Source organism: Megalops cyprinoides, chromosome 7 (assembly GCF_013368585.1).
Source record: "Megalops cyprinoides isolate fMegCyp1 chromosome 7, fMegCyp1.pri, whole genome shotgun sequence".
Lineage (NCBI taxonomy): Eukaryota > Metazoa > Chordata > Actinopteri > Elopiformes > Megalopidae > Megalops > Megalops cyprinoides.
In genome coordinates, this window is record NC_050589.1 from 22738766 (window position 1) to 22754851 (window position 16086).

The window sequence follows — 16086 nt, forward strand, 5'->3', positions numbered from 1 at the left end:
TGTTCTTTTTTGGCAAATAACGGGTCACTTGTGAATCTATATGTTAAAGACCTAATATCATAAATAATAATGTATTGAGGCATAAAATTTTAAACATATTTATGGCTCATGAAAATGGCTTAGGAGCAAAACTTTTGTTGGTCATCTCATTTTTCACCCAGACAGAAACTCTCATTCCATGTCATCACTAAGCAAGCAACAGTTAAACAACTGGAGGGGCCTGTGGCTCTCATAGTTGCAAACCATAAGGAAAAAAAAGCAAAATCTGACAGAGATAAAACTGTTCTATTATCCAAGAGCCACCTTTTAAATGGAACGATTTCTCTGCCCAGAACAGAATGGCCTTTCAAAGCGCGACGCTCCTACAGGCATCCTCTCCGGCCTGTCCACAGCTCCGCTCCTCAACAGAGGAACAATGACTATGTGGTCGATAACACGCGCCGGCAGAAGCACGGTGGCAGAAACAGCCTCCATGGTAAAGCCAAGCGGCCTGTCCAATCAGAGGAGGGCACTGCTTCTATGGAGGGGATCCCGCGGCATTGCACTGCAGCCATTCCCCAAAACGCTCACTGGGAAACTGGCCGGACTGAGGGGAGACTGCAAGGACATCAGGGGTCTCTCGCTCCTCATCGTGGTCCATTAGAATTCCCTTTTCATACACAGTGTGTCAGGAGTTTGCATTCCCCCCCCAACACTTTTTAAGTCCAGGGGGAACTGGCTTTCTGGCTTTTAAGCATTACATGTTTGCCAGGGTACAATACCCTGGAGAATGATCCTAAAGTGAAGAGCTAAAAATAATCCCTCCAAGACTTTGCAAAGGAACCCACAATTACAGCAGTAGAGAATGCATCCTGTTCTGGACCTGCTGCAGTTCTCCTTTTTATTCCAGAGTTTGAAAGGTGAACAAAACATACCACAAAAAATCAAAACTTCAGCAATGGCTCTGAGTGTTCCCCCAAGGACAGACAACCTCACTGACAGACAACATCGGATACTGACCCTTTACTGACAGAGGAATCTCCAAGGAGTGCGTGTGTGTGTGCGTGTGCGTGCGTGTGTGCATGTGTGCGTGTGCGTGTGTGTGTGTGAGTGTATATTTGTGTGAGCGTGTGTATGCTGTCTTCAGTTGTGATGACAGGGGAAGGGCATTCTGCCCTTTGGACCACAAGTCAATACTTTGTACTGTGCCTTTTCATTCACCCAAATGGATGCTAAATTGGAGTCCTCTCTTTTCCAAACAGTACAGTAGATGGGAGGCGTACTTACACTGTAATTCCTTATCTGTGAAAAGCTGTTAAGAACGGCATTTTGGCATCCTGCTGTGCCACTTGATAAAAACACAGACACTCAGCATGATACCAGGGATATAACCCTGTTCAAACCAGCACCTGTGTTTACATTTGTGTTTGTGTGTGCGTGTGTGTGTGTGTGTGTGCGTGTGTGTGTGTGTGTGTGTGTTTGTGTTAGTGAGTGAGAGAGTACATGTTTTCTGCGCATTAAAAATGTGTCTTTAATATGCAAATTAAAGATCTCTGTCATGAACAATAGCATCGGATTAATCCACTTTACTCCTGTTTAGCAGCAAATTCAATTTAAAATCACTATTGAGGCAGGAGAAGGATTTTACTTTCAGTGTACTGGTTTTAGTTTCATTATGTAGGCCAGAGGATGCACTACAGCAGCTCACAAACTCCTTGATCATTCCGGAACAAAGACACTACGCTGGGTACCAAGCGTGTGCCCAGACGAGCGTTGCCATAGTGATGGCAGAATGGATGCTGATAACGGTACAGCATGTGGACCGCAGGAGTGCCAGCGGCATTCTCCGACAGCATTTGGCACTGCCAAGCGCATTTGTTATATAGGCATGACTTTGGGTTTGTCTATCCCGAAATGCCGAAGGACTACAGAAGGGGGCATGCACAGACTGGAACGGACCGGCTTCTGAGACTGTGAAAGTGGACACTAACAAGTAGGTTAGAGAACTCCTGCAGAGATCCTGCAGAACTCCACTCTAATAGATAAGAAGTGCTGTGAAGTGAGCACTAGAAAGAGGCTACATTTAAAAAGGTTACATTGAGAAAGCAGCTACGCTGCAAGTGAAATGTGCAGAAAGTGATATCTTTTCTACAAACAAAAAAAAATTGGAACTAAAATCTTGAGAGACACTTTTTTTAGTTGTAAACCTACTTGAAGTTGTTAACTGCTGACAGCTGTCAGAGGAACGCTTGATACAATAAGTTCATGGCTAGCAAACTTGGGAGGAGAGGTCTGCACCATGTAATGAGGGGCAGAGCAGCGCAGCGGTGCGCCCTGCAGATTCTGTGCATGTCAGGAGCCATCATGGCCTTCAGCTGGCCAAGCAAACATTAGCACCATATTGGGTCTCAGCGGAGGCAGGCCGTCCCCCTGTGAAGGTCGCAGAGCGCTGCGGAGACACCTGACTGGAGCTGCCAAGTTTGGGTCGCGGCGCTGATCCGTTAAAAGGCTTTCTCCAGGGGGATGGTGGGGGGAGGAGAGGGGAAACTCACCTTTCTGTCGGGCCAGTTGTACTTCTCGAAAACAGCATCGTACGTGTCCACGGCACCATCTGTGATCAACATAATGGCCTGACTGCAGACGCTCCCTCGCCCTGTTTGATTGAACTGTGAAACAAAGAACACGTGCACACACACACACACACACACACACAAAGAATTACTGAAGAGCTTTTGTTCCTTCACTTTATACTTCATAAAAATATTTTCTGCCTGTTTCTGCAGCAGGTATACATATGTGTGGTTTCAAATAAAAATAATGAAGATACACAGTGTTTCTGTTGAAAACAACAGTGACAATGGCAACAAAATCGAAATACCAACATTACTTCAAATGCCAGTTACACCCAACCCCTCCAGTCAATTTAAACTGAAGCCATTAATTACCGATGCTAACTCCCACTGACTTAACAAGTCAAGCGCATTTTTAGCACATATTTAATTCTCTGAAGCCCTCTAATCACTGAGACCATTAAAGCACATTTAAGGGATGCGAGTGTTATGTAAAATTATGTAAAATTTCATTATGTAAAATTTCCACCACACTGGAATTGGTGGGGGGGTGGGGCTGGAGATAACTCATTTTGAATAAAACTACAGTATATATTAAGCTTATCTCCCGAGATGCATTATAGTAATTAACTGATTTGTTGACCTGTAACAACAAGGGTTCGAACGCAAACTGTTTTCAAGCGTTATCTCCTGCAAATCTGCTGCATACGCTGTTGCCCGCAAAGAGAAACAACAATCAAAGCCATTTCCAAACACCAAGCCGAAAGTCATTATTTAGATCAGCAGCGATCGCTAATTAATGCAGGAGCTTTTGCAACAGTGTATGTCAAATGTCACAGTAACATGTAAATGGAAAAATGCACGAGCAATTAATGGACAGAAGCTATGTGACTGTGTAACTAATAAAGTTTCCAAACAGATCAGGTAATTCAATTTTTTATAATGTGTACTTTGTACTCTCACACATCAAGATTCATTTAGAAATGTATGCCTCTCATCACAAAAAAGCACAGTAACTTGTGGCAGAAAGCAGCAAAGTACATATTAACTGCTACACTGTACAAATGCTGGTTAATTTACAAATTGTCCTCTGCTATAAATACAGTATACTGCATGTGATTTCCTTTGATACATCACACACACAGCACAATGATTTACTAGAGCATTCCAGTATAAAGCAACAAAATGGCATCCTATGAATGTTTATCCACATAGTGTCAAGAAATTTACATAGCATTGCCATCAAAAATGGACAATATCTGATCTGACTTCATACACACCCATTTACACAAATAGCCAAGGCAACCGTGGAGCTTTCAAAAATATTTACAAAGTTTAGCCAGGTAGATCATGAATTTTGCATTGCGAAATTCCCCTATGGGTATTTTTTAGCCAGTTAACTGTTTAGTAATGGATATATAGCTATACTATGGCTATACTTAGTTATAGATACTATGCCTAACGGGGGCCCCAGTGTAGCGGTTAAGGTTAAGGTTAAGTGGTTAAGGAGTACGGCTTGTGACCAAAAGGTTGCCAGTTTGATTCCCCGCTGGGGCACTGCTGTTGTACCCTTGGGCAAGGTACAAATATCCAGCTGTATAAATGGATAACATTGCAACTGATGTAAGTCACTCTGGGTAAGAGCGTCTGCTAAATTCCAGTAACGTAACGTCTCAGCATCTGGCTCCCCTGCAGTGCACTGTGGGACTTGTAGTGCAAAGTAGTGGTTGGCTGTATACAAATGTATATATGTTGCACATGCTTGCTTCAATGCCTTTTGAATGGAAGCATGGAAGGGGTCATAGTGAGGCGAGCTGAATGCTCAATTATCACTTTCAAAGTTTGGGGGGAGGGGCTTCTTTCATTTATTTTCAGTCAAAGTAGTACTTTGAGTCATCGACAGTCTGAACACATGCTGTAACAATTACATTCCACTGTTCATAAAACAAAACGTTATCCTACTAAACTATAAAATAAAAAATAAAGAAATGTAAAGAAAAAATGTAATCTAATGGTTTAACGCACTCATCAGCTCTACCAGCTAGCTGGTACCTTGTCTGGCCATTGAAACCTGGTCATGCAGAGCTTCTAATATTGTTGACACCTTATAGTTTTTTGCTTGTGTTGTATTCTACCTCACTTGTCGCTTTGGATAAAAGTGTCTGCCAAATGAATAAATGTAAATGTAATTGTGAAGACTTAAACAATATGGAACACTGTACAAAAGTAACTACAGTTAAACATAATCAAATTCAATATTGAATTTGTATATCAGTGTTGAACTGTTGCTATTTTCACTGCAGAATTCTGACAAATGAACGACTCTGAACGCTTTGTTGGCAGCATGATGTCACAACCGTTTTACCCCTCTGGCCTCATGACACAGAACCAAACCATGGCTCTGTCAATGTTGGGTTTAGCCACACTGATGCAAAAAACCTTGCCCCTCCAGGGAGAATTTAAGCCTACAAGGCACATCCAGCCCCCTTCCTCTTCCACCACCTCTGCTATCTCTGTCTACATCCCCAGGCCCAGTTTTGTCATTAAAAACATTGCAACCTGTGGTTCAGCATCAGGATTGGCATGCTGACGGCTCCCCCACGGCACAGCAGACGGGGAAGAGGGACGTCACCCTCACACTCACACCCCTCCCAAGGAATGACAGACACGAGATGTGAATGTCAGCAGAGCTGCAGTGGCCCTGTGGACCAGCCGGGGAATGGCAGGGTCTGTGGGGACTTGCTGCATTGCATGGGGGAGCATGGGAAGCCACTTTGCTGAAGGTTGGTGGGGGGGGTGCAGGGAGGTGGGAAGAGGTGTGTGTGGGGGGGCTATTAAAACAGGAGGTCACGGTGGGGGCAAATGGATAGGGAGCTGTTGTGTTTGTGTTCGCGTGTATGTGGATGTGTGTGTGTAGTGGGGGGTCACAGCGCAGCTGAATGGCAAAGGAAAAATGTGTGGGTGTAATCTGTGTATTATCCAGTCACTGGACCGGGTCATGAATTAAGCTTGTTAATTCAGCGTCAACATGTGTCTCCTGATTAAGGTATTAATTACACAACGCTTTAATTAACCAGCGCATTCATATTTCCATGTGGCACGCAAACTAACCTGGAAACAGACAGATATATAATGTGACTGTAATTGTTTCACAGTGCTCACTGAACCTTTTCGACATTGTGGCTTCTCTCAATGCTCTCCCCCCTGCGCCGCCTCATCCTGCATCTGCTATCATTGCCCCTTTACAAAATTCCATCACATGATCAAAGAGATTGATTTATTTGGTCGTTTCAGACTCACGCATCTCTGCTTTAGTGTCTGTTAGACAGTTCAATCAGTCAATAAATGGTCCACATGGACCTATCTGCACTATTTAAATGCACACAAGCTACAACCCAAACCTTTACCTTAAACTGGATCTGAGTGGTCTAATTCAACCTTTTTGAAATGTCTGATCAAAGCCATGTCACATTTGTAATTGATTATGCAATTGATTTCGAATTTCAAATCTATTTGAAATTGATAGCTAGAACCTTACGGGTTGGTGATTGTTAGACACGAGCTGTCACGATGTGTCTTTTAATTTTACATTTACATTTATTCATAAACATTTCCCTCTTTAACCCAACTGAAAAGGAGAACATAGGACAAATGTGTAGCCAACCTTGAGAGCTAGGAAGCAGACTGATCTTGTATGTATATCTGAGTTTGTAAGGGCGCATACTTTTTTGCAATGAGAATTGGTTTGAACTTTACTTCACACAGCATTAATAAGAAAGCAGTAACTAAGTAACTGGATAGTAATAACAGTTAATAGTACCTATTGTCAGTATTAGTACTAGCCAATTACTGAGCTATTACTTAGTTTAGAAGTACTTAGAAGTACTTTCATTGTCATAATCATTAAGAGTTCACTGTTAAGTTAATAACAATGATAAATATTGCTAAAAGTTGTTGAAGTTTTTATCTAATAGTTATGATTTACCATCTATCTACGCATCTATGTCTCTATCCATCTATTTATTGATCTGTCTACCACTCTTTTTCTCTCTCTATCTCTCTCTCTCTCTGTAAAACTTCATTTTCATCACAGTATTCATCAGTCACCCATGTTATCATCTTGCAATCATTTTTCGGTGGCTACTTCTACTAAGCGCTCTGCCCTTTCCAAAGTGAATAGGGAGCGGTACAAAATAACATTTGATTGATTCAATGACTTGAGCTGTAACAGCTTGTGTCTGACAGTGCAGAATCCTCCCCACAGTACCTTGTGCTCTGGGCCTGGGCAGTGAGTGACTTCCTCTAGCTTAATAACACAGACAAGCATCTCCAGAAAAAAGCACAATTAGCTGAGTCCACTCCCGTGATGGCAATTTCCCTTTTGCTTGACGTTACAGTCATCCAAGGAGATAGAGGTTTCAGAGCTTAATTAAGGCAGTGTGACAGAGAACTCTGCTGTATCGCTTAATTTGTAGATCATATCATTCAGACCATCAAGTACATTATTCACTGATGTAGAGAACATTAACATGTAACATTAATTGCAGAGGAGTCCATGTATAGGTTAGTCAGTATTTCAGCTTTGAAGGAGGGAAACTTTCCAACTTTTAGGTAAACAGATGGAGCGTTGTTCCGTACTTGAAAACAAGACCTTTTCAGACTTACATCTTTGAGAAGTGAAAAAGCCTCTGTTAACGCAATATCCAGCATTCCGATTCCTTTAGCGAATAGCTTGTCCAGATGTTCTCGGAAATGCTAAAAAAGGGAAAAAAGGGGGTGAACAAACTCTTACAAGCACAAAAATGTAACAAATTAATATATGCACTACCCACGGTTCTAAACTACCATGGACACAGACACACACACACACGTACCTGCTACCCCAAATGACTGAAAATTCCATAAAATGCTCATAGGTTGACAAACCGAAAAAAAGATAATTGCATTAGTGGTTCTCACAAACAATCTCATTAAAGTCAGCCAGGAATGGATGTTAAAAATGTCGGAATGAATTCAAAGCCACTAGCTGAAATGACGATAGTTCGCAGAAGATTACCAGTGCAAGTCTGTTTTGCATTCCAATTGTGCCAGCGACTTGAGCTAAAGACAATTCATACTTGAGGCATTTTTCAAGCATATGCATTTCTGCACCCACGCAGGCCGGCTTTCTAAAGCAATTAATGTAGTTTAATGTTCATGGTGACCCAGTAGGTCTCGTCCGTGCGGCTCATTATTTAGAATCGCCAAGAGGCAAAACAGAAACAGCCTTTATCTAAATAAACCTCCCAGTCTTACCATTCGCTCTTGCTTCCAACATCTGCAGAAAGACAGCCCGTCTGAGTCTATAACGTTCACCCTCTATAATTAAAATATCTGTGGGCATTTTCTATTACTTTTTTTGACTGCCTATTAACCTGTTGAAAGTGTTTCAATTTGGCGCTTGTCAGTCTGAAGCGTGTCACAAACACTCCCTGATGCAGAAACACAAGGCATTACAATCCAATCTCTGTTCTGTCCTTCTTCACTCATGATGATAAAAAAAGTCTTTTTGTTTTAGTAGTGAGCACATACTGAGAACAGACCCACCCACACACACGGACACACAGTGTCTACTTTTCTGACCCCCAGTTCCTGTAAAAATGCAAGCTGCATATTTTTTCCCCTGCCAGCTGAAGTCAATGACTTCACAATGCTAGCTCTGCCAGCTACAGAAAAGTGACCCCTTTGATGTCTTGGAGGAAAAGGTTAATCGCTTGGTACACGAGTTGTTGCCTCCGGGGAAGACCTGATTCAATCGGCAGGCTGCTCTTGCCATGCGGCTGTGTGTGTGTGCGTGCAGGGTGCGTGAGTGTGGCCTGGTACAAGGAAGGCTGATATTTCACTCTGCCCAGAATGCATCAGTCAGGCCCACAGCAGCCCACTGAAGTCCTGAGAGCGCAGCCCTCCACAACGCCTCACCGCCTCAGGACACACTGGGATAGCCAAACATCCCCCTCTGCACTCAGCAAGAGAAATATAAAAGGTCCCCAGGCAACAGCCCCTTTTTTCTCACTCGACACAATTCCTATTGTTTCTGAATGTCTGGTCTGTCTCGTTTTCAATACGGAAAAAGGCAGAAAGCCTCCCACTGCAGTTGTGTGGCAAAGCAGGAGTCAAACTCTGAGTTCTCCGTGATGACAGCAGTCAAGCTGTTTAGAAGTTTCCATTCTCTCCCGAGGTGATTCCAGACACAGGTCTGTTAGCATATAGATGCCGGCACCAATCTCTGCTGCTCACGCCACTTGTCACAAATGGCCCTTCTAACAGTCTCCAGCAGAAATATATGTATTGCTTTCAATACCTCTGACTGAAATAAGTGTGCAATCAATCTCAAATAGAAACCACTTTTGAACTTTCATATCACCAAGCTATTACTGATGGAGGAGAGTTGAAAACAAATCTTTTTTTCCACACTTGACAATTTTATTTATTTATTTTTTTATTTCTTCTTACGCTGGCATTATGCTCCCACTTTAATGAAGTATCTGAGACGTGTCTGCGAGTGGGGAGTGATGACGTGTCCCACTATCAGCCAACTGCAATGCTAACCTTAGGGGGAGGGAGCAAACATATTATAATGCGCTTCCTATCTCAGCACACAGATAAGCAGGAGCGAAGCAACTCTGAGCCTCAGAGGAACCCGGCATCTGCTCCTGATAAGCGAGGCGATGTACTGTCACCTGTAGGTGGAGCTGTTTCAGACACAGCGTCATGCAAAACACGCCTCGTTCCTTTCCTCCGTAACTGCACTGTGGGATTCTGCTTTTTTATTTTATTTCAGAATTTACTTAGGGGTGGTGTTTTTTTCAAATTGAGCACTGTCGAAAATTCATTCAGTCCAGCACTGAAAACAGCATGGCCGACTCCATCAAAGGGCTCATTACCTGCCCCAGGTAAGTGAGGCACATTGCCTTGGAAATAAAAGTGGGAAAGAGTGAAAAGAGGAAGCACAAGCAAATAACCAGACAGAGGGGAGTAAGGAGCCATTCAGTCTACCCTTGTTAAAAAGCACTTTTGACAATTAGGGATTTGCTCTGGGTGAATGCGTTCAGGTCTTACTCAGCGACGCAAGCACCTGCTGCCTCTCCTTACTCCTTTGTAGCCGACCCCCACCCACCCCCCCATGGGCACTCTTTTGTTACCTTTCCCTCAGGCATGCTCTGATCTTACAAGCCCCTGCTGGTGGAAAGTGAGGGTTTTCCACCCCCATAATCTAATGGACTCCCAGCATCCGCCCTGTGCAACTTTGGACAGCACACCTAGTAAGCAGAATGGACACATACCAATTTAACTAATCAGAGTTCCATTGATTTCTTGGAGTAGAAAGATTCCAGTGAAAAGATATGTTCAGCAGGTGTCCACCTGAGATGTGTCATTTACTATAGCCTCTTGTGTAGGAAGGGACGGTTTACTAAAGTGCAGACTAACTTTCCTCCAGTAATTCTTACACATACTTCAGAGATCAGATGTGAAACACATTAGCACTAGAAATGACATCGTTTTCTACTTGCACTGTTCCAAATAACCACTCAGAATGAAACAGTGGGGTAGATGACACATTTCTGTAGCTGTTCCCACAATCGCTTCCCTCTGATAACTGTGGTCAAGTGTCATAAGAGTAATAACTCTCCATCTGCTGTACTGCCACGTTGATCCCGTTACCCAATCACAGGAGCACTTACACCAAAAGTACGCCTGTAATAACAAACAATGGGATGTCAAGTCAAACCATTTCCCACCTGAAGGAAAGAAACTGCCCTGGCTGTACTAAATAAAAGTGAATTTACTTTTACTGGAACATTTTTGCACACAAATCAAAAGTGCGTATGTATTTGTTTGTGTATGTGCAGCATATGCATGTATGGACCCTATGTGTGCATGTGTGTGTGTGAGTCAGATTCAAGTTCCCAAGAATGACATATTCCCTTCAACGGTTCACACATAAAATTCCTCTGAATGAAAAACTGAAGACTCCCTTGCTGCTTTGCCTCATGACAATACAAGCTGTGCTGCAAATATATTTGACAACACTTACTTTAATGGAAAGGCTTAAAATAAGATAAGTAACTCTTAAATTCAAATTTTCAATAAATAAGTTTTGAAGATGTAAATTCCTAAATACAGTATGTTATTTTTCACTTTTCCCTGTTATCTTTATGTTTATCCTTATGAAACCCCTTATTACTTCACTGCATTGCAAAAAAACACATTATATAGAAATTATATAACAAAGCTGTTATCAGCTTTTTATCATTTATGTACAATTTGACAGGTCAGGTGGTGTGAATAGGAGATATAGCTTGTACGATTACAGTCATTTGTAAGGAGGACTCAAGGCTTGGCAAAGCATTAGGTGCCCTCTGATGACAACATGCAACATGGCCCTGCTTGAAATAAAGTTGTGAGCCACCAGTCTACAGCGCACAGGCTGACCATGCCCCAAGGTCTTCACAAGCTCCATCTGTTTAGCATTCAGTTTCTAAACTGAAATGTTTAAATGTCTGTTTCAATGCATTTGCATTCCACTCCTCCTAACGCAGAGAAATCTCTCTCCTCCTTTCTCTAAATAACTACTTGTAAAATGTTGGTGTGTATAAGGCTGTGCACTGCAGGCGTGGCCACCCCTGCAGAGAGCCTCAGATTTGACTACCTCTCATAAAGCTATAATATATTCAGCTAAAATGACTGTGTGAAGCAAGTGGATAGTTGAAACGTTTAGGTCAATTTTTCATACAAATACTACAATCCCACATTAACAGCAAACAGAATTTGTACCAGCAGTTGTTAGCTGCCTATCAGCTTAGCAGGCTCTGCAAAATGGAGAAAGAAATTTAACAAAAAGCCCTCAGAATACAGAGTCATAAATAGCAGGGGGTTTATAAACAGGAGTTCTACTTTGCATAATTACAATCCTTAAAAAGAAATCAGCAGATTTTCCCCTCCTGCAGAGACCTCTGGAGGTCTATCTGATAGACAATCTTAATGAAAAATGGCTACATGTGAGTATACAGCCACATAGACTTGGCCTGGTCATCTGACTGGCAGGGGCATTTTGTCTACCCTCAAGGCATTCTGGGATATGTTGTTTATTTGGCCCCACCTAGCCTCACACTGACTTGAGTCTCACAAAAAAAAACACATAGACAAGTAATGAGAAAACAACAAACACTTTGAAGAAATGACTAGTCCAAAAAGGAACACTGTTCAACTCACATCTTTGTTGGTTACGTCAGCTTGGACGAGCGTCCCGTTCAGACACGGCTCCACATAGTGCAGCTCTTCATTGTACTGTGAAAACAAACATGAGGAGGTGTGTGAACAGCAGAAGAGACAAAGGACACTAACCTGTCCTTATTAGTAGCAGCACTATTAGCATTAGTATTTGTAACATTGGCCATCTTAACAGGAGTATCAGTAAGTAATACTAACAGTAGTAGTTGTAATAACGTCAGTAGTCCTAACTATTGGCAATATCAACAGCACAAGTAGCTATTAGCAGCAGTAGTGTTTACTTCAGTAGTATTGTCATGCATAGTAAAAACGGCAGTAGTAGTACGAAAAGTAGAGATAATCATAATTAATTTAGCATTTATCCATATCCATAGCATCTTACATTTTGCAATTTGTAGAACAATGCAATACAAAAAATGTACAAGGCAAACACCAATAACACAAAGCTTACAACAAAACACTACTACAACACATAAGAAGCCTAAAAGAATCCAATCAAATCCAATTTTATAGTCACAAAGCATGGGATTTCATGTACTGCACTCTAGAATTATGATTTTTTTTCCCTTATAAAGCTGTTTGTTATTTATGTAAACAAAGAAATTCAAAAGTTTGGAACACTTTGTAATTATTATGCATGCAGAGGAGAGGTTGATTTTAATTCATAACCTTACCTCCTGGTTTACTATGTGCGCTGTGATCATTATGGATTTTCCAAGTGAGTTAATCTACACTAATCTACACTACCTAAAATTCTCATACACCAACAGTACACCAAAGGTTCACCCTCAACCGTGTGTTTCACCCTCAATTTAATCTCATCCCAAATCAGCAGTACATAGAGAGCAAATGAAATGATGTGTTTGCAGAAAGGAGCAGCAGCTTCCATGAGAGTGAATGGGTGGTTAAATACCTGGCAAAACAAAAGGACACTAAATGTTTGACACCCTTCTGCTCAATCAAATGTCTATGCCCGTCTAGTAGAAGTCTAGCAAGACTACTCAATCCTGTTTTTGTTATGCCACAATATAGCAATATGCCTGAAACCTGGTCCCAGAAACATCCCAGCCAGAAGGCTCTCCAGTTCTGACAAGTAGACAACTATGGTAAATTGGGTCAGTGAAGATATTGGTGAGTTAAGTGTAAATGACTAAACGTGTAAGTATCTGGGAGGAGGGCATATACACTAAGGCCTCACTACTGCTGCAAGGTGGAGGAGCTCCAGTTTAGGTGATGGCCTGAATATGATTGCTCTTAAAGTGCTCTCATTGACATTGTCTTGACAGGACTCATATTGCATCCACCACTCACTGTGCCCATCCTTCCTATTCTTCTTTACTGGATGGAGTCAGTGCCTGAGCTATACCCACAGCTGCACCACATACCCATACCCACAGCTATATACAACAACAGCCAAGTATGGTGGGATTAATATGGGATTAAGCACACACCAATGGTACATAGCAACCCACTTTCACATTGCATATATTACAGGCTCAAGTACAGCTTGGATAAAAATGACATACAGTAACCTAACAAGATCTAGCAAGAATCAAGGGCTTGAATTGAAACACATTCATGTGAGTGAATTAATGTGTTAACTCACAATAGTGCAACCTTATGGGCAAATTAATACTCAAATTGTGCCAATGGAAATGTCAAATCTCAAAAGAAAAAAAATCCTCAAAATACTCTTGCCTTTGTAATGAAGATGGCCTATTGGTACTAGAGCTGTCACTTTTCACCCAATCCCCTCTACTGGACATGTGCTGTCAGATGTGTGAATTACTCATCAAATATGGCAGCATGTGAGGAGGATGAAGATGCTCTGCATTGGGTAAATTTTCCTTTCATTCTTTCAAACTAGACTGCTAGTACTAACGCACTCACCCCAGTGACTTAAAAGGTAAAGCATTGTGTGCCGAAGACTGGGGGACCGAAGAAGGGTCTGTGGAGAGGAGGACATATAGCTTTGCTCCAGCTCCGTTTGGAGTGAGATGACCTTCAGAAGCTCATCAGGTGATGTCCTTCCTCTGTCACAGCTCCTGTGCACTGTAGCCTTTGTCCCAGCTGTCCGATCGGCTTTATTAAACTGGCACGCACACTTCGGTGGCCCCGTCATTGCCGCCAGAGCAATATCTGCGACTTCACTTAGAGAGTGAATTAGTGCGTCCTTAAATGGTCTTTGAATTGCAAAACGTTTTTGATTAGATTATCCCCGGGCTTTGAAAGTTTTGTTATCGAATCTCCGTCTGACGATGTTAAAACTAAATGTACCAAAGGTTTCCGGAGATGTCTCTGACAGCCTTTTAGCCTCCTTTGGATTATTTGATGGCTCAAGTATAATCTGGGCAGTGCTAGGGGGTGGGCATTGAAAGAATTAAAGACAAGGAAAAGGCAGACAGTATAATATATCATATTTTAAAAGAAAATACTAGATATTACTGTATAATCTCATGATGAGAATAATCACTGTAGACTATTGTTATGAACACACATTTTTAACAGCATAAATGGTATGTCCACACTAGTATAAAAGTATACATTCCCATCATCTAGAGAGAGTTTATGATAGAATGTATGGCTTGGGAAATTGGCATCATTTTCTAATTTACTTTGAAGCATAATTTCTAGTCATGCATTAAATTAACAATATTATCTGAAAAAGCCAGGCTGCCGCTTCTATTTAACGCAGGAATCTGAAATCTCCTCTTGCACAGTGCTGGAAGCCATGCATTAAATGAACAGAATTATTATCTTGGTTGAAGTTGTTAAATTAATTTAATGCATCCACTACATCCATGGTTTCACACAGTTTTACATCAACGAATGCTTTGCGCATTATGTCATGTGAGATACATGATCACTGAGGTAGTGGAAGGTGGCGTCTTTTCTTTCACCACTGTTATGTTCACTCATGATACCAGGATCTCAATCACTGCTGAATGCCACCACTTAAAAAGCTAAAGAGTTATGCCCATCTATCAGGCAGCACAGAGCTGAAAGAGGCGTATCTGTTTGTTTCTTTATTAATCTGTCATTCACCATGACTGAGCATTGAGAAATTCCTATTACTGATATGTCACATTGTATTCTTAATTGTCTTTGGTACTAATTATCTGGTAGTACTTAATTTTTAAATAAATATAAGCACCCCCCCACAACATTGCCCCCAACCCTACCCACCTATCATCCCCAGCCAATGATCTCTTGAGATTAGACCAGTATCATTCCAGTCACTGTAATATTTTTCTTATCTTGAGACTTGCATTGATCTAGCTCAGTGAAGTGGAGTCAGACAAACTCAAACAAAGTGAAGACTCTGTCAGAAAGTGGCAGTTGAGATTGCCTGTGTCTTGGACATAGGAATCATCTGTTGTTTCAGTCTCGTGCTTGTTGCAGCTCGCAGCCATCCCATTCTGAAGAAGCGGTGCCTTTCTGGCACTGTTCTGAAGAGGGACCACCATTTTGAAAGGGGTCATTGTGAAAGGGTGGCACCATTCTGAAGAGGGAGTGTCATTCTAAAGAAGTGGTGACACCTCTCACCTGCTCTAGTTCTCGTGGTTTGCTGCCCAAGGGCCTACCAATACAGCAACATAGCATTACATGTGTACCAGAAGTTACTGCAGTGTTTTTCAATGAATATTAATACACATAGCACACCAAAAGCCACAATACACATATACGATTAGGTTATTATGTGCTCTCTTTTCCGGAACTTAATTTCACACCTTTTCCAGTGAAATTAAAATCATTCATAATATTGCAATAAATTATCCTTTTTGAAACTCTCTCAATTCGAGTGGATGCACTGCTCATAAACAGATACAGAATAACAATCTTCACCTATATTGGGCTCTGTCTGTGAAAACCGGTCTTTAGAGATTTTTTTTCCCCCACAACAACAAATTTCTTCCTGGGGCTTTTCTGCAAAGTCAATCTTTAGGAAAGCTATTATCGTCCCCAAAATCCCAGCAGGAAAACAAACGCTGACGTTATCGAGTTGGAAAATTATAGGCCAGCAACCCCACCGCTGGAAAAAAAAAAATAGAAAAAAAAAACACAAGGCTATTCTCCAGACAGAAATAAAGCAAGCAGCAAAACAGCACTCACTGCAATTATGTTGAAGAAGTCGTCGTCTCCGAGTGTGTCCAGGATGGAGGACACCGTCTGCCGCGCAATGGTCAGGCGCAGGCCCTTCATGCTCCCGCTGACGTCCACCAGGATCACCACGTCCTTCGGGGAGGTGGCCGCCTGGATGTACCTG

At 41.9% G+C, this 16086-nt stretch overlaps 1 protein-coding gene across 1 annotated transcript in view; it reads right to left on the reverse strand.

Moving 5' to 3' along the window:
- The window catches only part of cacna2d3a (calcium channel, voltage-dependent, alpha 2/delta subunit 3a), a 168976-nt gene that overhangs the window by 75806 nt on the left and 77084 nt on the right, over window positions 1-16086 (reverse strand). The window contains exons 8-11 of the mRNA XM_036532642.1: window positions 15933-16083; window positions 11802-11876; window positions 7215-7304; window positions 2532-2645 (exon numbers count right to left, since the gene is read on the reverse strand). Coding sequence (XP_036388535.1) covers window positions 2532-2645; window positions 7215-7304; window positions 11802-11876; window positions 15933-16083 — 430 coding nt within the window. The remainder of the gene's footprint in view (window positions 1-2531; window positions 2646-7214; window positions 7305-11801; window positions 11877-15932; window positions 16084-16086) is intronic.